The sequence below is a fragment of the Rutidosis leptorrhynchoides genome, chromosome 4, assembly GCF_046630445.1.
Source record: "Rutidosis leptorrhynchoides isolate AG116_Rl617_1_P2 chromosome 4, CSIRO_AGI_Rlap_v1, whole genome shotgun sequence".
Lineage (NCBI taxonomy): Eukaryota > Viridiplantae > Streptophyta > Magnoliopsida > Asterales > Asteraceae > Rutidosis > Rutidosis leptorrhynchoides.
The window spans coordinates 531473072-531499558 of record NC_092336.1 but is presented as its reverse complement, the minus strand read 5'-3'; the positions used below and the strand labels follow the sequence as shown (position 1 = coordinate 531499558).

General features: G+C 34.8%; 2 protein-coding genes across 2 annotated transcripts; both read left to right on the top strand.

Moving 5' to 3' along the window:
- The first annotated feature begins 13453 nt into the window (after positions 1-13453).
- On the top strand, positions 13454-24711 carry LOC139842573 (uncharacterized). Its single transcript, XM_071832695.1, has 3 exons — positions 13454-13468; positions 23825-23888; positions 23975-24711. The coding sequence occupies exons 1-3, from the start codon at positions 13454-13456 to the stop codon at positions 24709-24711; spliced, it is 816 nt and encodes a 271-aa protein (XP_071688796.1).
- Positions 24712-24756: 45 nt separating this feature from the next.
- On the top strand, positions 24757-25290 carry LOC139842572 (uncharacterized). Its single transcript, XM_071832694.1, has one exon. It carries the CDS (start codon positions 24757-24759, stop codon positions 25288-25290), a length of 534 nt encoding a protein of 177 aa, XP_071688795.1.
- The last annotated feature ends 1197 nt before the right edge of the window (positions 25291-26487 follow it).

Here is a 26487-nt window from a genome sequence, read left to right as displayed (position 1 = left end):
CATAGCGCAGCGAAGTGTGAGCTCTACGGACCAGGGGTTAATAGAACGAAAGGAACAAATGGTGTCGGAACGAGTAATGGCGGAGCAAGTAGTGTCGGAGCAAGTTATGCCAATGTAGTTTGTTATAAATGTGGAAAACCGGGCCACGTTATTAGAAATTGCCCGAACCAGGAGAACACGAATGGACAAGGCCGCGGAAGAGTTTTCAATATTAATGCGACAGAGGCACAGGAAGACCCGGAGCTTGTTACGGGTACGTTTCTTATTGATAATAAATCTGCTTACGTTTTATTTGATTCGGGTGCGGATAGAAGCTATATGAGTAGAGATTTTTGTGCTAAATTAAGTTGTCCATTGACGCCTTTGGATAGTAAATTTTTACTCGAATTAGTAAATGGTAAATTAATTTCAGCAGATAATATATGTCGGAATCGAGAAATTAAACTGGTTAGCGAAACATTTAAGATTGATTTGATACCAGTAGAGTTAGGGAGTTTTGATGTGATAATCGGTATGGACTGGTTGAAAGAAGTGAAAGCAGAGATCGTTTGTTACAAAAATGCAATTCGCATTATACGAGAAAAAGGAAAACCCTTAATGGTGTACGGAGAAAAGGGCAACACGAAGCTACATCTTATTAGTAATTTGAAGGCACAAAAACTAATCAGAAAAGGTTGCTATGCTGTTCTAGCACACGTCGAGAAAGTACAAACTGAAGAAAAGAGCATCAATGATGTTCCCGTCGCAAAAGAATTTCCCGATGTATTTCCGAAAGAATTACCGGGATTACCCCCACATCGATCCGTTGAATTTCAAATAGATCTTGTACCAGGAGCTGCACCAATAGCTCGTGCTCCTTACAGAATCGCACCCAACGAGATGAAAGAACTGCAAAGCCAATTACAAGAACTTTTAGGGCATGGTTTCATTCGACCAAGCACATCACCGTGGGGAGCTCCTGTTTTGTTTGTCAAGAAGAAAGATGGTACATTCAGGTTGTGTATCGACTACCGAGAGTTGAACAAACTTACCATCAAGAACCGCTACCCACTACCGAGAATCGATGACTTATTTGATCAACTACAAGGCTCGTCTGTTTATTCAAAGATTGACTTACGTTCCGGGTATCATCAAATGCGGGTGAAAGAAGATGATATTCCAAAGACTGCTTTCAGAACACGTTACGGTCATTACGAGTTTATGGTCATGTCGTTTGGTTTAACTAATGCACCAGCTGTGTTCATGGACCTTATGAACCGAGTGTGTGGACCATACCTTGACAAGTTTGTCATTGTTTTCATTGATGACATACTTATTTACTCAAAGAATGACCAAGAACACGATGAACATTTGAGAAAGGTGTTAGAAGTATTGAGGAAGGAAGAATTGTAGGCTAAGTTTTCTAAGTGTGCATTTTGGTTGGAAGAAGTTCAATTCCTCGGTCACATAGTGAACAAAGAAGGTATTAAGGTGGATCCGGCAAAGATAAAAACTGTTGAAAAGTGGGAAACCCCGAAAACTCCGAAACACATACGCTAGTTTTTAGGACTAGCTGGTTACTACAGAAGGTTCATCCAAGACTTTTCTAGAATAGCAAAACCCTTGACTGCATTAACGCATAAAGGGAAGAAATTTGAATGGAATGATGAACAAGAGAAAGCATTTCAGTTATTGAAGAAAAAGCTAACTACGACACCTATATTATCATTGCCTGAAGGGAATGATGATTTTGTGATTTATTGTGACGCATCAAAGCAAGGTCTCGGTTGTGTATTAATGCAACGAACGAAGGTGATTGATTATGCGTCTAGACAATTGAAGATTCACGAACAAAATTATACGACGCATGATTTGGAATTAGGCGCGGTTGTTTTTGCATTAAAGACTTGGAGGCACTACTTATATGGGGTCAAAAGTATTATATATACCGACCACAAAAGTCTTCAGCACATATTTAATCAGAAACAACTGAATATGAGGCAGCATAGGTGGATTGAATTGTTGAATGATTATGACTTTGAGATTCGTTACCACCCGGGGAAGGCAAATGTGGTAGCCGATGCCTTGAGCAGGAAGAACAGAGAACCCATTCGAGTAAAATCTATGAATATAATGATTCATAATAACCTTACTACTCAAATAAAGGAGGCGCAACAAGGAGTTTTAAAAGAGGGAAATTTAAAGGATGAAATACCCAAAGGATCGGAGAAGCATCTTAATATTGGGGAAGACGGAACCCGGTATAGGGCTGAAAGGATTTGGGTACCAAAATTTGGAGATATGAGAGAAATGGCACTTAGAGAAGCTCATAAAACCAGATACTCAATACATCCTGGAACGGGGAAGATGTACAAGGATCTCAAGAAACATTTTTAGTGGCCGGGTATGAAAGCCGATGTTGCTAAATACGTAGGAGAATGTTTGACGTGTTTAAAGGTCAAAGCTGAGCATCAGAAACCATCAGGTCTACTTCAACAACCCGAAATCCCGGAATGGAAATGGGAAAACATTACCATGGATTTCATCACTAAATTACCAAGGACTGCAAGTGGTTTTGATACTATTTGGGTAATAGTTGATCGTCTCACCAAATCAGCACACTTCCTGCCAATAAGAGAAGATGACAAGATGGAGAAGTTAGCACGACTGTATTTGAAGGAAGTCGACTCCAGACATGGAATACCAATCTCTATTATCTCTGATAGGGATGGCAGATTTATTTCAAGATTCTGGCAGACATTACAGCAAGCATTAGGAACTCGTCTAGACATGAGCACTGCCTATCATCCACAAACTGATGGGCAGAGCGAAAGGACAATACAAATACTTGAAGACATGCTACGAGCATGTGTTATTGATTTTGGAAACAGTTGGGATCGACATCTACCGTTAGCAGAATTTTCCTACAACAACAGCTACCATTCAAGCATTGAGATGGCGCCGTTTGAAGCACTTTATGGTAGAAAGTGCAGGTCTCCAATTTGTTGGAGTGAAGTGGGGGATAGACAGATTACGGGTTCGGAGATTATACAAGAAACTACCGAGAAGATCATCCAAATTTAACAACGGTTGAAAACCGCCCAAAGTCGACAAAAGAGCTACGCTGACATTAAAAGAAAAGATATAGAATTTGAAATTGGAGAGATGGTCATGCTTAAAGTTGCACCTTGGAAAGGCGTTGTTCGATTTGGTAAACGAGGGAAATTAAATCCAAGGTATATTGGACCATTCAAGATTATTGATCGTGTCGGACCAGTAGCTTACCGACTTGAGTTACCTCAACAACTCGCGGCTATACATAACACTTTTCACTTCTCGAATTTGAAGAAATTTTTTGCTAAAGAAGATCTCACTATTCCGTTAGATGAAATCCAAATCAACAAAAAACTTCAATTCATCGAAGAACCCGTCGAAATAATGGATCGTGAGGTTAAAAGACTTAAGCAAAACAAGATACCAATTGTTAAGGTTCAATGGAATGCTCGTAGAGGACCCGAGTTCACCTGGGAGCGTGAAGATCAGATGAAGAAGAAATACCCGCATCTATTTCCAGAAGATTCGTCAACACCTTCAACAGCTTAAAATTTCGGGACGAAATTTATTTAACGGGTAGGTACTGTAGTGACCCGAACTTTTCCATGTTTATTTATATTAATTGAGATTGATATTTACATGATTAAATGTTTCCAACATGTTAAGCAATCAAACTTGTTAAGACTTGATTAATTGAAATATGTTTCATATAGACAATTGACCACCCAAGTTGACCGGTGATTCACGAATGTTAAAACTTGTAAAAACTATATGATGACATATATATGGATATATATATAGTTAACATGATACTATGATAAGTAAACATATCATTAAGTATATTAACAATGAACTACATATGTAAAAACAAGACTACTAACTTAATGATTTTTAAACGAGACATATATGTAACGATTATCGTTGTAAAGACATTTAATGTATATATATATCATATTAAGAGATATTCATACATGATAATATCATGATAATATAATAATTTAAAATCTCATTTGATATTATAAACATTGGGTTAACAACATTTAACAAGATCGTTAACCGAAAGGTTTCAAAACAACACTTACATGTAACGACTAACGATGACTTAACGACTCAGTTAAAATGTATATACATGTAGTGTATTAATATTTATTTATACACTTTTGAAAGACTTCAATACACTTATCAAAATACTTCTACTTAACAAAAATGCTTACAATTACATCCTCGTTCAGTTTCATCAACAATTCTACTCGTATGCACCCGTATTCGTACTCGTACAATACACAGCTTTTAGATGTATGTACTATTGGTATATACACTCCAATGATCAGCTCTTAGCAGCCCATGTGAGTCACCTAACACATGTGGGAACCATCATTTGGCAACTAGCATGAAATATCTCATAAAATTACAAAAATATGAGTAATCATTCATGACTTATTTACATGAAAACAAAATTACATATCCTTTATATCTAATCCATACACCAACGACCAAAAACACCTACAAACACTTTCATTCTTCAATTTTCTTCATCTAATTGATCTCTCTCAAGTTCTATCTTCAAGTTCTAAGTGTTCTTCATATATTCTACAAGTTCTAGTTACATAAAATCAAGAATACTTTCAAGTTTGCTAGCTCACTTCCAATCTTGTAAGGTGATCATCCAACCTCAAGAAATCTTTGTTTCTTACAGTAGGTTATCATTCTCATACAAGGTAATAATCATATTCAAACTTTGGTTCAATTTCTATAACTATAACAATCTTATTTCAAGTGATGATCTTACTTGAACTTGTTTTCGTGTCATGATTCTGCTTCAAGAACTTCGAGCCATCCAAGGATCCGTTGAAGCTAGATCCATTTTTATCTTTTCCAGTAGGTTTATCCAAGGAACTTAAGGTAGTAATGATGTTCATAACATCATTCGATTCATACATATAAAGCTATCTTATTCGAAGGTTTAAACTTGTAATCACTAGAACATAGTTTAGTTAATTCTAAACTTGTTCGCAAACAAAAGTTAATCCTTCTAACTTGACTTTTAAAATCAACTAAATACATGTTATATATCTATATGATATGCTAACTTAATGATTTAAAACCTGGAAACACGAAAAATACCGTAAAACCGGATGTACGCCGTCGTAGTAACACCGCGGGTTGTTTTGGGTTAGTTAATTAAAAACTATGATAAACTTTGATTTAAAAGTTGTTATTCTGAGAAATTGATTTTTATTATGAACATGAAACTATATCCAAAAATTATGGTTAAACTCAAAGTGGAAGTATGTTTTCTAAAATGGTCATCTAGACGTCGTTCTTTCGACTGAAATGACTACCTTTACAAAAATGACTTGTAACTTATTTTTCCGACTATAAACCTATACTTTTTCTGTTTAGATTCATAAAATAGAGTTCAATATGAAACTATAGCAATTTGATTCACTCAAAACGGATTTTAAATGAAGAAGTTATGGGTAAAACAAGATTGGATAATTTTTCTCATTTTAGCTACGTGAAAATTGGTAACAAATCTATTCCAACCACAACTTAATCAACTTGTATTATATATTATGTAATCTTGAGATACCATAGACACGTATACAATGTTTCGACCTATCATGTCGACACATCTATATATATTTCGAAACAACCATAGACACTCTATATGTGAATGTTAGAGTTAGCTATACAGGGTTGAGGTTGATTCCAAAATATATATAGTTTGAGTTGTGATCAATACTGAGATACGTATACACTGGGTCGTGGATTGATTCAAGATAATATTTATCGATTTATTTCTGTACATCTAACTGTGGACAACTAGTTGTAGGTTACTAACGAGGACAGCTGACTTAATAAACTTAAAACATCAAAATATATTAAAAGTGTTGTAAATATATTTTGAACATACTTTGATATATATGTATATATTGTTATAGGTTCGTGAATCAACCAGTGGCCAAGTCTTACTTCCCGACGAAGTAAAAATCTGTGAAAGTGAGTTATAGTCCCACTTTTAAAATCTAATATTTTTGGGATGAGAATACATGCAGGTTTTATAAATGATTTACAAAATATACACAAGTATGTGAAACTACATTCTATGGTTGAATTATCGAAATCGAATATGCCCCTTTTTATTAAGTCTGGTAATCTAAGAATTAGGGAACAGACACCCTAATTGACGCGAATCCTAAAGATAGATCTATTGAGCCTAACAAACCCCATCCAAAGTACCGGATGCTTTAGTACTTCGAAATTTATATCATATCCGAAGGGTGTCCCGGAATGATGGGGATATTCTTATATATGCATCTTGTTAATGTCGGTTACCAGGTGTTCACCATATGAATGATTTTTATCTCTATGTATGGGATGTGTATTGAAATATGAAATCTTGTGGTCTATTATTATGATTTGATATATATAGGTTAAACCTATAACTCACCAACATTTTTGTTGACGTTTTAAGCATGTTTATTCTCAGGTGATTATTAAGAGCTTCCGCTGTCGCATACTTAAATAAGGACGAGATTTGGAGTCCATGCTTGTATGATATTGTGTAAAAACTGCATTCAAGAAACTTATTTTGTTGTAACATATTTGTATTGTAAACCATTATGTAATGGTCGTGTGTAAACAGGATATTTTAGATTATCATTATTTGATAATCTACGTAAAGCTTTTTAAACCTTTATTGATGAAATAAAGGTTATGGTTTGTTTTAAAATGAATGCAGTCTTTGAAAAACGTCTCATATAGAGGTCAAAACCTCGCAACGAAATCAATTAATATGGAACGATTTTAATCAATAAAAACGGGACATTTCATCGTGCAAATTAGCTTGATAAGACTAATGAATCTGACCCCCAGAAAGGATAATCTCCTTAAAGATTAAAAATCAGCTTTTAAGCCTGATATTACTCAATCCTTGAGATTGACCTTAAAGATTGAGAATTACAAACTCATGGAATTCGATGATATCTAAACTCGAGCTTGAACGAGAAAATATTTTGATCAAAATTACAAACCGATTTGTTTTCTGAAAACCTATTTTCAATGCGTTCATTACCATTGAACGTAAAATTCTAGGAATTCACCTGGAATTCATTAGGTCACCTGAACCAAATAGGGTGTCAACCGTAAGAACGGTGGTTGCATAGCATGGTCGAAGACAGGACCTTGTGCCAAACCGAAAAATTATAAGGGTGAGCTTTACTATTGCTCCTACAAAGGATAGTAATTGCGTCCGACACGTTATAGACCATAATTAAAAGCATGTCAGGGGACATTGCCTTAACAGTTGCTTGTTCAACGCTTTTCTTTACAACCGGGCGGTAGTTTACCGAAAGGTAATATATGGAGCAAGTATACTGGACGTGTTGCTTTCCTAATACAAGGTTAGCAAGTGGGTGACACAAAACCATAAGTTTTGAGCCAAAATTTTCAAATCTGAAACCCACAAAACCCACAAAAACATTTTGTAAACACCGGTGAAGGGTTATTCCAGAAAACTTATCTAGGGTAAAAGCTAGAATAAATTTTCAAAAGATCAAATGTTTTCATAAAAATCCAATTTCCATAAGGATCTAAATTTTCATAGTCATGTGGGACTGTAAACCACAACGTTACTACCATTGTTCATACCGCCATATCAAAATCACTGATGTACAAAGTGTGAAGAATAAAGAAGTGATTCGTGTGATGTATTATATTATTTCAAGTTATGTATTGCTTGAGGACAAGCAACGTTCAAGTGTGGGGATATTTGATAGTGCTCCAAATGAACATATATTTAGTAGCAATATCCTTCCGATATGTAAAGTTTTCAGTTGCAATTGCTCTATTTTCAAGTAATATTCGTTTAAATAAATAAGTGCGAAGACAAAAGGCAAAAACGAATATTTGAAGACAAAAACGTCCAAAAAGCTCAAATGTACAAGATACAATCCAAGTGGTTCAATTTAATGATGAGAAACGTCTAAAAATTACAAGAGTAGAAGTTACAAAACGCAAAGTACACGATATAAAATAGTACGCAAGGACGTTCGAAAATTCGGAACCAGGACATGAGTCAACTCTCAACGCGCGACGCAACGGTGCAAAAATTACAAGTCAACTATGCACATAAATAAAATATAATATATAAATAATTCTTAAAAATTATATATATATTATATTATTATTTAATAACGTCGACAAGCAAAGATCCAAAATGATGTGAGCTGGAAAATCAAACTCCGCGACTCGCGGAGTTTGAAGGCTTAAAATGCCGCGACTCGCGGAGCTGCAAAATTCAGAAATGGCCTATAAAAGCTCGAGCATTCTGTCGATATTTTTACACAATAATAATAATACTCTGTAAGATATAATATATATATATATATATATATGTATATATATATATATATATATATATATATATATATATATATATATATATATATATATATAGTATAGGGTTGTTTTATAGTTCGGGTTATGTAAAGGTTATTTTACGGGTTTTTGAAGTCGAAATTCTGTCCGTGTAACACTACGCGATAAATACTCAATGTAAGTTATGTTCTCCTTTTTAAATTAATGTCTCGTACTTAAGTTATTATTATGCTTATTTGAGCCAAAGTAATCATGATGTTGGACTAAATATTAAAGACGGGGTAATTGGGCTTTGTACCATAATTGTGGTTTGGACAAAAGAACGACACTTGTGGAAATTAGACTATGGGCTATTAATGGGCTTTATATTTGTTTAACTAAATGATAGTTTGTTAATTTTAATATAAAGATTTACAATTGGACGTCCCTATAAATAACCATATACACTCGATCGGACACGATGGGCGGGGAATTTATATGTACGAATAATAGTTCATTTAACAGGACACGGGAATGGATTAATAGTCACTAGAATTATTAAAACAAGAGTGAAATTATGTACAAGGACACTTGGCATAATTGATAACAAAGTATTAAAACCTTGGGTTACACGCAGTCGATAACCTGGTGTAATTATTAAACAAAGTATTAAAACCTTGTTACAGTTTAAGTTCCCAATTAGTTGGAAATTTGACTTCGGGTATAAGGATAATTTGACGAGGACACTCGCACTTTATATTTATGACTGATGGACTGTTATGGACAAAAACCAGACAGACATATTAAATAATCCAGGACAAAGGACAATTAACCCATGGGCATAAAACTAAAATCAACACATCAAACATCATGATTACGGAAGTTTAAATAAGCATAATTATTTTATTTTATATTTCATCGCACCTTTAATTATTCGTCATTTATATTTTTTGTTATTTATTTTATTTTGTTAATTAAATTTACTTTACGCTTCGCTTAAAATATAAAATCGACAAACCGGTCATTAAACGGTAAACCCCCCTTTTATATATTATTATATATATATATATATATATATATATATATATATATATATATATATATATATATATATTTATATTTATATATTTTTGTACAAATGTAATTATATAAAAATATAGTGTAACCGTCTCCCTGTGGAATGAACCGGACTTACTAAAAACTATACTACTCTACGATTAGGTACACTGCCTATAGTGTTGTAGCAAGGTTTAGGTATATCCATTTTGTAAATAAATAATTAAAACTTGTGTAATATTTCATCGTATTTCGTATTTAAATTAATACTATTTCATATACACCTCGCATAACATCAGATGTTTCAAAGCCTTATCATTGGAAAGGAAATCTTATTACGTTTCCAACGATATTTGATTCATCGAAAACGGAGCTACAGTCAAAAAGTTATGGCCAAAACAAGAAACTGAAAACTGACCTGTAAGTTGGAGCGGCGCTCCACCATTTGGCGCGGCGCGTCGAACCCGTCTGATGCAATTTTCAGCCTTTTTAAAAGGTCTAAATGAGGGGTACTTTGGTCTTTTCATTTAGGGTCGGTTTAGGGTCACCAAAACTGATCTAGAACTCCATTGGAGCTCATTTCTCACCCACACAAACACTCTCATCCATATTTAGAGAGAGAGGAAGAGTTCTAGAGTGAGAGAGCTTGATTTGGAGAAGAAGGAGTCGAATTCTAGCCAAAGCTCGGGTTTTAAAGTTGTTCATCTCGCTCCTAGCTACGTTTTAGTAGTATTGGTAAGTTCTAACTCCGAATTTCATTTGTTAGATTTGATATTCAAGTTAGGGTTTGAGTTTGATTTGTAGTGAAACCCTCTTAGATGATGAAATGGGTTTATGGTGACTAGTTATTCTTGTCACTTAGCGGGTTTTGGGTTGGTTGACGATTTGGCCTTGATTAGGCTTTAATCTTGAGTTTAATCACTAGGTTTAGTGATTATGGAAGTGTTGGAATCACTTTAGGTGAATTTGGGTTGACTAATTTTGACTTGAGTCAAAATTAGGGTTTGGTGATGATTATGACCCAATTGTAGATTTAATAAGGTTTATAAACTTAAAATGGATTAAGTTGAAGTATAAAACCGAGTTAAACATGTTTTGGTGTCAAAACTCGCTAATGGCGCGATGTTGACTCCTTTGGGTCAAAATTAGGGTTTAAGTGTCATTATGGGCAAGATAGGTGTTTAACACCTATAATTGGGTTTAATTGGCATATTAGGACCATTCTCACTCGTGTTAGTGATTATTGATTAATTTGGGCGCAATTTGTACTTGGAAGTGCAATCGGGTCGATATTGCACTAGGTGTCAATATGGGTTGGTTTGTAATCCACCCTAATTGTGTTGTTTATTATTATGATAATGGATTAGGTACGTTCATTGACGGATCAACGGATTTGGCTTGTTTTCTTCAAGACTTCAAGGTGAGTGGAATAATTATACATGTATGTATATAATTTATTTGCTTGTGCGCGATGTGCACAATAGCCGGGTTTTGGTGCACATCGATGCGACGATAGCCGTTTAGACACCTTTGGGAATAGTGTCACAATAGCCGGATTTTGTGCACTACATGCGACTTAAGATTGTGGACCCGATATATTTATTGTAATGTTATTATTTGACAATGAGTCACATAGCCGTTTTTGTGACCATTGAGGTGTTGCATAGCCGTTTTTGCACACATTAATTAATGGTGTCACATAGCTGTTTTTGTGACCATAGTTGTGGGACATAGCCGTTTTGTCCAATTGATAATTATGCACATAGCCGTGTTTGTGCATATGGTGGTGAGTAATAGCTGTGTTTTACTCCCACGTTGTTGCCCGTATTAATTGTTGCACATAGCCGTATTTGTGCACATGATTGTGATTAATAGCCGTGTTTTACTCAAACATTGATCAAGTAATGCCATAGCCGTTTTTGGAACACTTGGGGGTGATGCCATAGCCGTTTTTAGAACACCTCGGGGGTTAGCATACCATAGCCGTGTTTGGGCGCTAACGTTTGTTATGAACATCGATGACTTGTTTCGCGAAGTCATTCCCCTGCGAAGAGTTGGTTAACCAAGGATTATAGTTGTTGTGTAGCATTTAATTAATATTATGACTATTATGCTAATGGTGTTGCTAGTTGTACGATTATGATGTTACTAGCTTTGTTATGAGATGATATGCGAGATTATGCTAAGGTTTATGCTAGTTATACGTTTGATGTTACTAGCTTGTGCGAATTGATACACGAGGTATTTATGGTGCGTTTGATGTTACTAGCTTTTACGCTTGTTAAACGAGTTCATTGTGGTAAGATTGATTATGCTAGTTTCTTATGCTTTGACATGCGGGATTAATGTGTGGTTTGGGTAAGGGAGTGCAAGTAGGTAAATTATATATGTACGTGTGTAACTATTGCACTCACTAAGCGTTAGCTTACCCTCTCGTTGTTGACTTTTTTATAGATTGCATGGATGCGGAGGCTCGGGTAAGCGGGGACTAGTGGACTTGCGTAGTTGCTTTAGAAGACTTGCTTTTGGATTGATTAGGATTGGGTAGCGTATCCCCAATCGCCATGCTCGGCTTTATTTTGTGTTAATAGTCGTGTGATTGAAAACTTGTATTTTAGTATGAAAGTCGTAAAACGGCCGATGTGGGCCCGGCCTCGTAAAACTTATTTTATGAATGGAACGTGTTAGTTTTTCATATATGAATAGGTTGTGAAAAGCGTTTTGTCTAAATACGTCGGGAAGTGGTCAAACATTTTCGCATTTCATGACTTTTTGGACAGGCCAGTTTGGCGCGCCGCGCGGCCATATGGCGCGCCGCGCCATATGCTGTTCCAGCAAAAAAAAATTATTATTTCGCGTTATTGGTTGGTTAACGGGTTGGGTTGTTACACTTGTAACATTTAAGAGGTTTCTTCTCATAGTTACTTTTGTAACTAGTTTGCTCATCTTCTTTTTCTTTGCTAGAAGAACCTTTCTTAAAGTTCTTCCCTTTTGAAAACAATACCGCATCATTTTCAAATCCTTTAGCCATCTGCTTGGCCAAAGCTTCTTGATTAGAGAGTAAATTCTCCAATTCTTCAACCGAAGGTTGAGTAGTCCACCCTTGAATAGAGGTTATGAACGGGACATACTCTTCAAATCGCGATTTAGATATCTTCGTAAACGAGCTTCACTAATTTTCTCGTTGGCATCAATCTCTGATATTTCAGAACGGAGATTTTTGACCCGTAAGAAATATTCGGAAACGGTCATACCTTCTTGTCTTAATATTGCTAATTCGTTTTCCAAGAATTGTAACCTTGCGGTGTTTTTCTTAGAAAAGAGTTTCTCAAGTGTGTCCCATACTTCTTTTGGAGAAGTGATATCACGAACGTGTTCTATGAACTCTTTGCTACTTGAAGTTCTCAATGCAAAGAGAGCCTTTCTACACCTTACCTTCCATTTTCTTCTTGACTCTACATTCTCTAGAGTTTCTACAGGAATTATGGCATCACCTCCGGCCACAAGTTCCCTTAGATAATGACCTTGAAGAAAAGCCTCCATACACATCTTCCAATTCTTGTAGTAGTTGCCTACAAGTTTCTCCATTTCATTGACCATACCACCATTATTTTCATTTGTGTGTGCCATTTTTGATAGCAAGATAACTAGTTTGGAACTTTTGAGCAAACTTTGAGTATTTGCACACAAGATTTTAATACCATAAAACAACAAGTTATTTGCTATAAATAAAAGGTTAAGGAAATAATATGAACAAGAATATGAAAAACTAAATGTGTTGGATTGGTTTCAATGGTTACAATCACATCCTTATATAGAGGATTAAAGCAAAACATAATCATAACATACCAACAACTAGACCCACTAGTAAAGCTAGATGACAACTAGCATACATGTGAACACACTAATATGATAACTAACATACATGTGAACACACTAAGAACTAGACCTAATAAAACAAGATAAAAGATAACTTGATTATGCAAGTATGCCACAAAAGATAATGTCAAGTTGTCCGGTAAACACCTTAACCATTAATTTGGTCAATAATGGCCTAAACCTATTTGAAAAAATTGAGCAACTTGATCAATAAATTTCAAAATCAAGTTGAGCCACTTGAGTTTGAGTTGTGCAGTAATATTTTAACAAAAAAGCTCTCCAAAAAGCATTCGTAAGCGTAGAAGCTCAGGCAGGTCCTCTGCAAATCTTGCTGATGCAAAAATTAGACTTGATATCGCTTCATTAACGTTGTTAGGGCAATCCCTATTATAACCCAAACAGATAAAACAAAATTGAGCGAAAACCTCTATTTTGTTATGAGTAAAACATCTATATTTTATGATGATCGAAAATTAAATATACTTGGTTCGCCAAATATAGGAAAGTTCACGGTGAAGAATTTGACAAAATTTAGCCAAATGGTTGTACACTGCTACCATGCACTCATCCTTGTAAATTTCTACAACCTGCTTGGTTTAAAAGCACCAAAAAATCAGCTAAATATATGCACTTTCATTTTAGAATGATAATTTTATAATTCATTGAAAAGATTAACTCATCAAAGATGTTACCTTGAATGTTTGACTTAAGAGTCTACACGTGGTAAAAATTGTTCACTTGGATGATTACATGTTAATTTGAATGTTAGACATTTTAGGCTAGTACTTCTTACAATTAAGCCTTAATTAAATCGACAAAACCATAATGCATTAGGAGTAAAACCTAGCTAACTATGTGTCTAGTTACGATTTAGAATTGTTTCACAGTACAGTAGTAATAACCATCGAGTTTATAGTTCAAATAAGTCAAGAAAAAAAAAAGTTACAAAACTATATATCCGGTGTTTGAAAGGCCGGTTTGATGGTTTACATGGATTTTTTTATTTTTATTTTTTGTCAAAAACTCATTTTAGTTTAATATGCATCAAGTTAGTTATTAAGCATGGGTACTATATACCATATTAATTATGTTAATTATTTTAGTTACTCCAATTAATAATGTGGCAAGTACTCGTATTAGTTTATGATATAAATTAATACGGAGTAGTAAAATCTTAATTCTTAATAAATTATTAAATCAAAATATCATAACATATTCATATTATCATAGTAATATACTGATATATACTCCGTAATAATTATAATAATAATTATTACTGTATTATTATAGTATAATATGAATATGATATGATATGAATAATAAAAGGAGAACGCTAAGCTTACCATATACAACTTAATTCCATATCTACAATTCATAGTTACAATAAATAATTACATCAAACAAGCCTGGTTTTGCCGTTGTCGGAGCTCCGACGCGCCACCAGGAGTTACCGTCGGAGGTGGGTTGCTCACGGCAAATAAACTGCTTTTCCGGCCAATCCCCGGCGAGTGGGTTATCACCGCTTACGTATCGGGCTCAGGAACGTCCTTACTCACAGAAATCAACCTTTTTGGCTTCACCAACAACGCCGTTTTCCGTTAACCGCCGACGGCAGTACCGGAAATTAACATTTCCGGCGGGTTACCTCTTACTTCTTTCCTTCTGTTTTGGCTAACTGTTTTTGTGATCTTGCTTGTTTACATAATATCTTCCTTTAACTTCATTATTAGTATTAATAAATAATAATTCCTACCATCTATCATTAATAGTATTAATAAATATTTATTATTTATTTTTACCACTATTATATTTTTTTATTATTTTTTGGCAGTATCACAGCTTTTTGTTTTGGTGGCTATTATAGTTTAGTGTTGGATAGATACTATATTTAGATATATTTATTTATTTTAGTCCCTCCGGTGCTTGCTTATCTTTTGTGTAGCATATAGAATAAGATTGACGCTACTCTTGCTTTTTACTACTTGCTATTACGTTGTGACGATCGCTCCAAATCCATATGGACGAACACGTCATTCATTGATTTCATTGCGAGGTATTTGACCTCTATGTGATACATTTTGTAACATTGTATTCGTTTGAAAAGGTATTTCATAAATGAATATATAAATTCCAGGTTTTTAACATCTGATGATTCCTACGTATAGACAATCACCATTTAAATGGTTTACAATAATACATCTGTTGACAATACAGTCAAAATAAGATACATGGTAATGGTTTGGTGAATGCAAGTTTCTTGTATATAGCATGTATAACTCCAAGCACATATCTTGTATCACGTATAAGCAAACAGCGGAAGACTTCTAGAATCCTGAGAATAAACATGCTTCAAGTGTCAACACAAAGGTTGGTGAGTTCATAGTTTTAATATTACACATAATCCGTATATCAATGTGGATTACAAAAGTTCAGTTGTTTCATTCAAAATGTTTATCAATATGTTTTAAATAAAAGGTGGACCACAAGATTTCAGTTATTTCATCCGAAACGTTTATCAATCGGTTCTACAAAGTTGAGCACCCTGGTAACTAAACTTTAACGTATATATAATCTGTACCCTTTGTATAAACATCTTAAAAATACACGCAAACCAACGTGTACGTTTCTCAAATAGCATACGTCCATTAAAAGGCTAGCGCTACTAGCTCGGACGGGGATGTCAAGCCCTATGGATCCATATACTACTACTCGCGCCCACCAGTTCTTATAACCGGCAGTTACTAGTTACCAAAGCTAAGGGATTTTCGGTTCAAACTCAGTATAGAATTTAGTATGTACTTGTGTCCATTGTTTAAAATAAAGTGCATGTATTCTCAGCCCAAAAATATATATTGCAAAAGCATTTAAAAAGGGAGCAAATGAAACTCACACATATAAATATTGTAAATCAGTTAATAAAGCATTTGCATGTATTCTCAGCCCAAAAATGTAGAGAGTAAAAGGGATCATATGAAACTCACTGTTTAATATTGATATACAATATTGTAGGAAAGCACGTAGACGCATCGGAGATGATAAACACGAGGTTTGATTCACAAAAATACCCCCGAACATTACCCATAATTTTCTTGGCAATAACCCATAATTTTCTTAGCTCTAGCTCGCTTGGAAACCATTTTGAAAGTGACAAGCTCATAACCTCGTCGTAGTATTTTATGTATAATACTAATTAATAATAATAAGAATAATAATAATAATAATAATAATAATAATAATAATAATAATAATAATAATAATAATAATAATAATAATAATAATAAAATAAATACGGAGTAATATGCATGTGTGTGTGTTAATGTGTCGAGCAAAATGCCATTTTATAGCATCAGGCCAGACTTTTGCCTCCATGCGATCGCATGGATTTATAGGCTTGTGGCCATGCGATCGCATGGCCTCAGATTCCAGCTCACAAATTTTTGTTTTCTTGTTTGTCGACATAATATTAAATTAATATAAATATAATATATATAATTTATATAATTAATTATATATTATATTAAATTCACGTGCATAGTTGACTTGTAATTTTTGTTCCGATAAGTCGTACGTCATCACTCGACTTATGTACCGGTTCCGGTTTTTCGAATGTCCTTTCGTACCTTTAGAAAACTTGCATTTTACGTTTCGTGTCACGTACCTTTGTCAAAATATAGCCTTAAATTATTCATAAACTATACCACTCATAGTATAACTTAAACTTTCAAATGTTTTGGTCATTTACTTCTATAAATCATCACCTCGCTATTTGTTAATATATATATAATATATACATTTTCATTTTGAAATAGTGTTTCACTGTAGCAAAGTCAAATTTTACTGTAGCAATTCACTGTAGCAAGTCAATTTCACTGTAGCAAATAGTGATTTTCAAAAACACTGTAGCATTTTGAGTAATGTGGCAATTTGAAAACACTGTAGCAAATTAGTGTTTAACTGGTTCATCTTAAACGCTTTAGTTAACTTATCTAAATATCAATTGAATCAATAAACGAATGTTACTATCGTTTATTATATATATGTATATATCTTTTTAATATACATAAATCAGTTTTTAAATACACATTGGAAGTTATTTATAAATAAATTTTAATAATAAATATTTCAACTTATCATATACATTCAAATAGATATTTAAATCAATAAGTTTAATGTACGGTATCAAACAATTAATACATTGTTACCTTTTCATGTTATAGTATATATGTATCTATTTACATATAATTGTTCGCGAATCGTCGAAAACAACCGAAGGGTATTTAAATATATAAAAGTAATTCAAAAATTTTGAGATTCAGTTTTACAGACTTTTCTTATCGTGTCGGAAATGTTAATCATACAAAGATTAAGTTTAAATTTAGTCGAAATTTCTGGGTCATCACAGTACCTACCCGTTAAAGAAATTTCGTCCCGAAATTTGAGTGAGGTCGTCATGGCTAACAATAAAAATGTTTTCATGACGAATATGAGTTGATAAATAGAATTTTATTACCGTTGAGTAATATGGACAAAACAATCCAATTACTTGAAGCGTATAAGAGAAGTTATCGTAATAGAGTGAAATGGAGAATAGAGATGCGTCTTATCTCTTGACGTAGTAACGATTGATTTCCGGAATTTAAGGAATAGAAAATCTTCATTATCTAAATAAGATTTGATTCTTCGGGAATTAAGGAAATTATGATTTCCTTTAATTATATGTGCAATCTACCTCGATTGCTATGTCTGATATTTCGCTATAAATTGACCTCTTCCGTTTCATTTATTTTCACCACTCCTACTTTCTTTCCCAATTAATACATTCAAAAGATTGTGAAAATGCTTAATCCAGTTCTGGTTCTTGACCTAATATTGACGTTTGCCACACTCATCCTTCTTTTCCAGCTCCCACCAGAAGAATCTGTTTATTTCTATTATGCTCTAGGGATAGTTGTATTTATCATTCTCCCGTGTCTTTATATTTCTATACGCATTGATATACACGGTTTGTAAATTTATGTGTTTTTATCTGGCTTTTATTTTCCATTATATTTCGGAGCTTCATGCTTTCGTTTTCTCTTCCCGACCTTAAGTTAAGCGGATACTGGTCCAGAATTCGTAGCTATACATTTCAGAATGAACATAGTTAATGTTCTAAGAAGGTAATCGTAATGGCACGATCTTGATTTGTCAAATTACCAGAATATTCGGAAAAGACCGAATCATCAAGAAAATATTTTCTTGATATGTTTAGAGGTTAAATAGAATAAAAGAGTTATGTAACATGGTTCATTATGAGGGTGGGATCTGTGAACCTTTATCACGTTCCATTAGAAACTCAGCATGACTTACTGTAATATAATCACGTTGATCAAGTGTCATTATATTATACTAATTCATGCTTCAGTTCCCAACACTACTTCAAAACATTCAAATTTTAAACTTGAAGGTTTCAGAATTTAGAAACTAAAATAGTTTCTTTTATGATGTAATACAGATAGCGCGAAGAGATGAATGATTTCAGATAAGAATGCTTATGAAAATATCTTCAGAAATATCGAGGATATTTATAATAAAAGATACGATGATATCTTAGAATTTCTAATATCGAAGAATGATGAAGAAGATTTGTTCGTAACGGATTTTGAGTTAGTAGCAAGGTATTCATTAATGACTTCAGCAGATACTGAATCATTTGTATTCTTTGAAGGCAGGTTTAGTCTTTGTGATTTATCCACAGCCCTCCTTCATACTTTGCTCAATCCGTTTTCCAGTTTCAAACCTTCTCTTTTTCTCAGCTTTACCACCATACTATTCTTTATCATCAAACTTTTGACTGTTAAGGTCGTTTACAGTTTTTGCTGCTTCATCAGCATTGTTCCAATTTCAGAGAACTAGTTTCATAGTTTGAGGTGTTTTTCGGAAATTTCACATTCGAAGTATGTAATTCGAGGAGGTAGACGTTATATGTACACATATAACTGTTGGCGTAGACGTGCTGCAAGATTTCAAAATACTGATTGCAAATTTCCGATAGTTGGAACGGCAACTATTGTTACAAGATGTGGATGAGTACATGATAGGGTTTCAATGTATATATAGTGATTTCAGGAGAGATTCAAATAGCAGAGTGACGGAGTCGCTGGTACATTTACTGCTAATATGGTGGAACATAAAAGGTTCCCCAGTAACAAAAAAATATATGCCAAAGTTATAAGTCTGAAAGGTCATCGTTGACTAGTTGAATGGGTGATAATACTGGATACTTTTAAAAAGGAATTGCAAGGTTATTTTCAGTAATAATAATGCCGAAGGATTTATCACAGATACGTGTTAAAGTTTTACTTAGGTTTCGAGAGCTTTAAAGATATATGATTATAAGTACAAATCTTTCTTCTCGTAGATATCGTGTAGTTGGTTTGTCTTCTCGTTTATTCATTAGTTGAAGTGTTTCCAAGAATTTCGATGGGTTTGAACGCAAAATGTAATCATATGATGTTCTAGTACTGTTCTGAATTCAAAGCATGCTTTTCGAAGCATGGTTTTGAAAGATGTAGGAATCTAAGAGTGATGTTTTTCGTTTAATCTTGACTTGGATTCTGATCTATCAAAATCAGAATATGAAATTGAATGAAAATGGTTATTCTGCGATGAACAGATACGTATATCTATAGGTTTGAGCAGTATAGTTAATGATTGATGAATCAGAATTGAAGAATGTATAGTGTAACATATTAATGTGGAATTTATATATTTCTAGGGTATTACCTACCCGTTAAAATATTCTCATCATTAACAGTTTGTACAAAAGGATTTTCAATTACAATCTTTATGAAAATATATGTATGTATATTTCCCTCAGATGTAATATAGATTTAATGAGTTATTAAACTCATTTGATTTTCGGTTGGAACTAGAACCGAATAATCTCTTCTATATTAAAGATTACATAATCGTCGCAGGATATTTCTCCAATGAAGTTATGAATTAATACTTCATCTTTTATGGTTATTAGTATTCTTCGGTGCCTACGGTGCGTATGAGGTTGATACTCGTGGGATAGATTGTGAGGTTAAGGTTTACGGTGCGGATGTTGTTGTTGGTGGTACTGGTACTGTTGTTGGTTGTGCTGCTGGTTCTGGTGGTGCTACCGGTGCTGCCTGTGATGCCTACAAATTGTGCATCATATTCTCCAAAGCCACAACTCGAGCGCGAAGCTCGTTAACTTCTTCTATTATTCCGGGATGATTGGCGGTTGGTACGAGAGGATGAATAAAGTTTAAAATTCCAGTTATCATATAATCGTTGCGAAATATCCTGGAAATGAGGGTAAAGATAGTGTTTCGAACGGGTTCGCCGGTAAGTGCCTCAGGTTCCTCACTAAGAGGTGAATTCGGTTGGTGGAAAGGATCGCCTTCCTCTTGTCTCCATTGATTAAGTTGATTACGAACCCATCCCCAATTCATCCAGAATTGGTGATGACTGATTGGTTGATTCATTCCGGTTACACTGCTTTCGGAACTCAGGTGAAAATTCATATCGGAATCTGAAGAACTCGAATTACTTGCAGAATTCATCTTACACGGTTAGATAAATAATTTTCGATGTGAAATGATTTTCGGATATCGGATGATATTCTAATTACATAGAATACCTTTATATAGTACAAAGGATCCGCGAATTACGGAGAAACTTTCGGAAACTGTCAAGTAAAGGTAACAGTAACAGATACGCTAAGATATTCATTTTGTCTATACACTAGTCATGCAATCCATGCAATAAGGTGTGTCTAGACTACAAATGATAAGCAGGTAATTTTCCACACAAGGAATGATAAGCAGGTAATTTCTAACAAAAAAAATTATAAGCAACAACTTTTATCATGCAGACATGGTCGAAGTCCAGACTCACTAATGTATCCTAACAATAACTGGTTAGACACACTAATGCAAATTCTGGTTCGCTAAGACCAATGCTCTGATACCAACTGTGACGATCGCTCCAAATCCATATGGACGAACACGTCATTCATTGATTTCATTGCGAGGTATTTGACCTCTATGTGATACATTTTGTAACATTGTATTCGTTTGAAAAGGTATTTCATAAATGAATATATAAATTCCAGGTTTTTAACATCTGATGATTCCTACGTATAGACAATCACCATTTAAATGGTTTACAATAATACATCTGTTGACAATACAGTCAAAATAAGATACATGGTAATGGTTTGGTGAATGCAAGTTTCTTGTATATAGCATGTATAACTCCAAGCACATATCTTGTATCACGTATAAGCAAACAGCGGAAGACTTCTAGAATCCTGAGAATAAACATGCTTCAAGTGTCAACACAAAGGTTGGTGAGTTCATAGTTTTAATATTACACATAATCCGTATATCAATGTGGATTACAAAAGTTCAGTTGTTTCATTCAAAATGTTTATCAATATGTTTTAAATAAAAGGTGGACCACAAGATTTCAGTTATTTCATCCGAAACGTTTATCAATCGGTTCTACAAAGTTGAGCACCCTGGTAACTAAACTTTAACGTATATATAATCTGTACCCTTTGTATAAACATCTTAAAAATACACGCAAACCAACGTGTACGTTTCTCAAATAGCATACGTCCATTAAAAGGCTAGCGCTACTAGCTCGGACGGGGATGTCAAGCCCTATGGATCCATATACTACTACTCGCGCCCACCAGTTCTTATAACCGGCAGTTACTAGTTACCAAAGCTAAGGGATTTTCGGTTCAAACTCAGTATAGAATTTAGTATGTACTTGTGTCCATTGTTTAAAATAAAGTGCATGTATTCTCAGCCCAAAAATATATATTGCAAAAGCATTTAAAAAGGGAGCAAATGAAACTCACACATATAAATATTGTAAATCAGTTAATAAAGCATTTGCATGTATTCTCAGCCCAAAAATGTAGAGAGTAAAAGGGATCATATGAAACTCACTGTTTAATATTGATATACAATATTGTAGGAAAGCACGTAGACGCATCGGAGATGATAAACACGAGGTTTGATTCACAAAAATACCCCCGAACATTACCCATAATTTTCTTGGCAATAACCCATAATTTTCTTAGCTCTAGCTCGCTTGGAAACCATTTTGAAAGTGACAAGCTCATAACCTCGTCGTAGTATTTTATGTATAATACTAATTAATAATAATAATAAGAATAATAATAATAATAATAATAATAATAATAATAATAATAATAATAATAATAATAATAATAATAATAATAATAAAATAAATACGGAGTAATATGCATGTGTGTGTGTTAATGTGTCGAGCAAAATGCCATTTTATAGCATCAGGCCAGACTTTTGCCTCCATGCGATCGCATGGATTTATAGGCTTGTGGCCATGCGATCGCATGGCCTCAGATTCCAGCTCACAAATTTTTGTTTTCTTGTTTGTCGACATAATATTAAATTAATATAAATATAATATATATAATTTATATAATTAATTATATATTATATTAAATTCACGTGCATAGTTGACTTGTAATTTTTGTTCCGATAAGTCGTACGTCATCACTCGACTTATGTACCGGTTCCGGTTTTTCGAATGTCCTTTCGTACCTTTAGAAAACTTGCATTTTACGTTTCGTGTCACGTACCTTTGTCAAAATATAGCCTTAAATTATTCATAAACTATACCACTCATAGTATAACTTAAACTTTCAAATGTTTTGGTCATTTACTTCTATAAATCATCACCTCGCTATTTGTTAATATATATATAATATATACATTTTCATTTTGAAATAGTGTTTCACTGTAGCAAAGTCAAATTTTACTGTAGCAATTCACTGTAGCAAGTCAATTTCACTGTAGCAAATAGTGATTTTCAAAAACACTGTAGCATTTTGAGTAATGTGGCAATTTGAAAACACTGTAGCAAATTAGTGTTTAACTGGTTCATCTTAAACGCTTTAGTTAACTTATCTAAATATCAATTGAATCAATAAACGAATGTTACTATCGTTTATTATATATATGTATATATCTTTTTAATATACATAAATCAGTTTTTAAATACACATTGGAAGTTATTTATAAATAAATTTTAATAATAAATATTTCAACTTATCATATACATTCAAATAGATATTTAAATCAATAAGTTTAATGTACGGTATCAAACAATTAATACATTGTTACCTTTTCATGTTATAGTATATATGTATCTATTTACATATAATTGTTCGCGAATCGTCGAAAACAACCGAAGGGTATTTAAATACATAAAAGTAATTCAAAAATTTTGAGATTCAGTTTTACAGACTTTTCTTATCGTGTCGGAAATGTTAATCATACAAAGATTAAGTTTAAATTTAGTCGAAATTTCTGGGTCATCACATACGTGCTGCTACTTTTGGATAGGAACGTTCTTTTACTCGTTTTTGCTAGCTTTTTACTTCGGCAATAGTAACTCTTTTCTACTATTAGTGTGTTGTTTATAGGGTAAGATTAACTCGACACATACGCATGGTTACTTGAGGTCATGTCCTATTAGCTTAGGGGCGGGTAGGTCCCTCGAGATACTCGCGCTAGGATTAGAGTAGGTAGTTGGAATGTAGGAACTTTGACTAGCAAATCCCGTGAACTTGTAGACTCGTTAGTTAAGAGTAAAGTGGACATATTGTGTGTTCAAGAGACCATATGGAGGGGTGAAGAGGCGGTTGACATTGGCGACTACAGGTTGTGGTTTTCGGGTTCTAGAGTAGCTAGAAACGGGGTAGGGATTTTTATAGGACCCCTTTATAAGAATAATATTGTGGGTGTGGATAGGTGTAGCGATAGGATTATGTCGGTTAGGGTGGTTATCCAGGAGGAGACATACATGGTCATTTGCACTTACGCACCTCATGCTGGTTTAGGAGATGAAGAAAAAAGTCGCTTTTGGGAATCGTTAGATGAAGTTGTGAGGAGTTGCCCCGTTGACCATCGTTTGCTTATTGGGGGTGACCTTAATGGACATATAGGAACGGTTTCGGACGGTTATACGGGTGTCCATGGGGGCTTTGGGTACGGAGTTCGAAATGAAGAAGGACGCTCTATTCTCGAATTCGCGGTTGCCCACTATTTGGTTGTTGCAAACTCTTTTTTTAGGAAGACGGAAGCACATCTAGCAACTTTCCATAGTGGGGGACATAGTACCCAGATTGACTATTTGCTACTTCGTAAAGGGGACCTTAGGGCTTGCAAAGACTGTAGAGCCCTGACTACCTGGACCCGTTTCACCCAGCACAGATTATTGGTCAAGGACTTGGTTCTGCAAATGAGGGTTACTAGGAGAGTGAGACCCGCCCAACCTAGGATCCTTTGGAAGAATCTGAATGAAGGGTAAGCCGAAACTTTTAAAGCGTCAGTTTTGGAAAGAGTAGAGGCAGGAATGGATACTGTTACTCAAGTGGACGCAGACCAGATGTGGAATAGTATGGCATCAACTATTAGAGATGTTGCCAAGGAAACCTTAGGGGTGGCAGTAGGGACATCGAGAGGACATAAGTCTGGTAGAGAATCATGGTGGATTAGTGATGAGGTTCAAACCAAAGTTGTGCTTAAGCAACTGAGGTTTAGGGAGCTCATTACGTGCCGGGACAGGACAAGTGATGAGAGAACTAGGGCAGAAGAGAGGTATAAAGAAGCCAATAGAGAAGCTAAGAAGGTCGTTGCCCGTGCAAAAGATAAAGCGTATGAAGACTTGTATAGGAAAGTAGACTCTAAAGAAGGAGCAAATGATATTTTCAGGATTGCAAAAGCTAGGGACCGTAGGAGGAGGGATGTAGATAACATCAAGTTTATCAAGGATGAAGTTGGTCAAACCATAGTGAAGGAAGAAGAAATTAGGAAAAGATGGGAATGGTATTTTTCATCTCTTTTCGTGGGTGAAGGACCCGGGAATAGGACAATTCCAGAACAATAATTTCTGTAGGAGAATCAGTCAGGAAGAAGTAAGATTAGCATTATGAAAGATGGGTAGAAACAAAGCTGTAGGACCATACCAGATTCCAATAGAGGCGTGGCGGTGCCTTGGAGAGGATGGTGTCAGGTGGTTGACGTGTCTTTTCAATAAGACGCTTAGATGTTACAAAATGCCTACAGAATGGAGACTCAGCGAGATTATCCCCATCTACAAAAATAAAGGGGATGCCCAAATCTGCGGTAATTATAGAGGCATAAAATTACTTAGTCATACTATGAAGCTTTGGGAGAGAGTGATTGAGACTAGACTTCGACGTGTAACTACGGTTTCAGAAAACCAATTTGGTTTCATGCCAGGGCGCTCTTCGATGGAGGCAATTCATATTTTAAGAAGCGTAATGGAGAAGTATAGGTAGAAACAGAAGGGTCTAGAGATGGCCTTCTTAGACTTAGAAAAGGCCTATGATAGCGTACCGAGAAAGCTGATTTGGAAGACCCTTAATGTTAGGGGTATCCCAAGTAGATATATTAGAGCTATTATGGATATGTACGATGGGGCGAAGTCCTGTGTTCGAACGCCTGTGGGAAACACAGAGTATTTCTCGATAGAAGTAGGCTTGCACCAGGGATCAGCCCTTAGTCCTTTTCTTTTTGCATTGATCCTCTATGAGCTGTCTCGAGGAATACAAGAGAACATCCCTTGGTGTCTGATTTTTGCCGATGTTATCGTACTGGTATCGGAATCAAAGGATGAGCTTAATAGAAGACTAGAACAATGGAGGGAGGCCTTAGAACAAAATGGGCTACGAATCAGTAGGCAAAAGACGGAATATCTTAAGTGCAATTTCAGTAGGACTGAGGATGAACTAAATGTTGGAGGGAATATCAGCATTGGAGACCAGATCTTGCATCCACAAGATTCGTTTAGATATCTAGGTTCGATCCTCCACAAATCGGGGAGGATAGACGAGGACGTGACTCATCGTATTAAGGTAGGTTGGTTGAAGTGGAGAGCAGCGAAAGGGGTCTTGTGCTACAAGAAGATACCGCTCAAATTGAAAGGGAAATTCTTCAAGGTGGCAATTAGACCTGCCATGTTGTACGGATCAGAATGTTGGCCTATGACGAAGGCCCAAGAGAGAAGGATGGAAGTGGCAGAAATGAGGATGCTTATGTGGACGTGTGGTAAAACCATGTT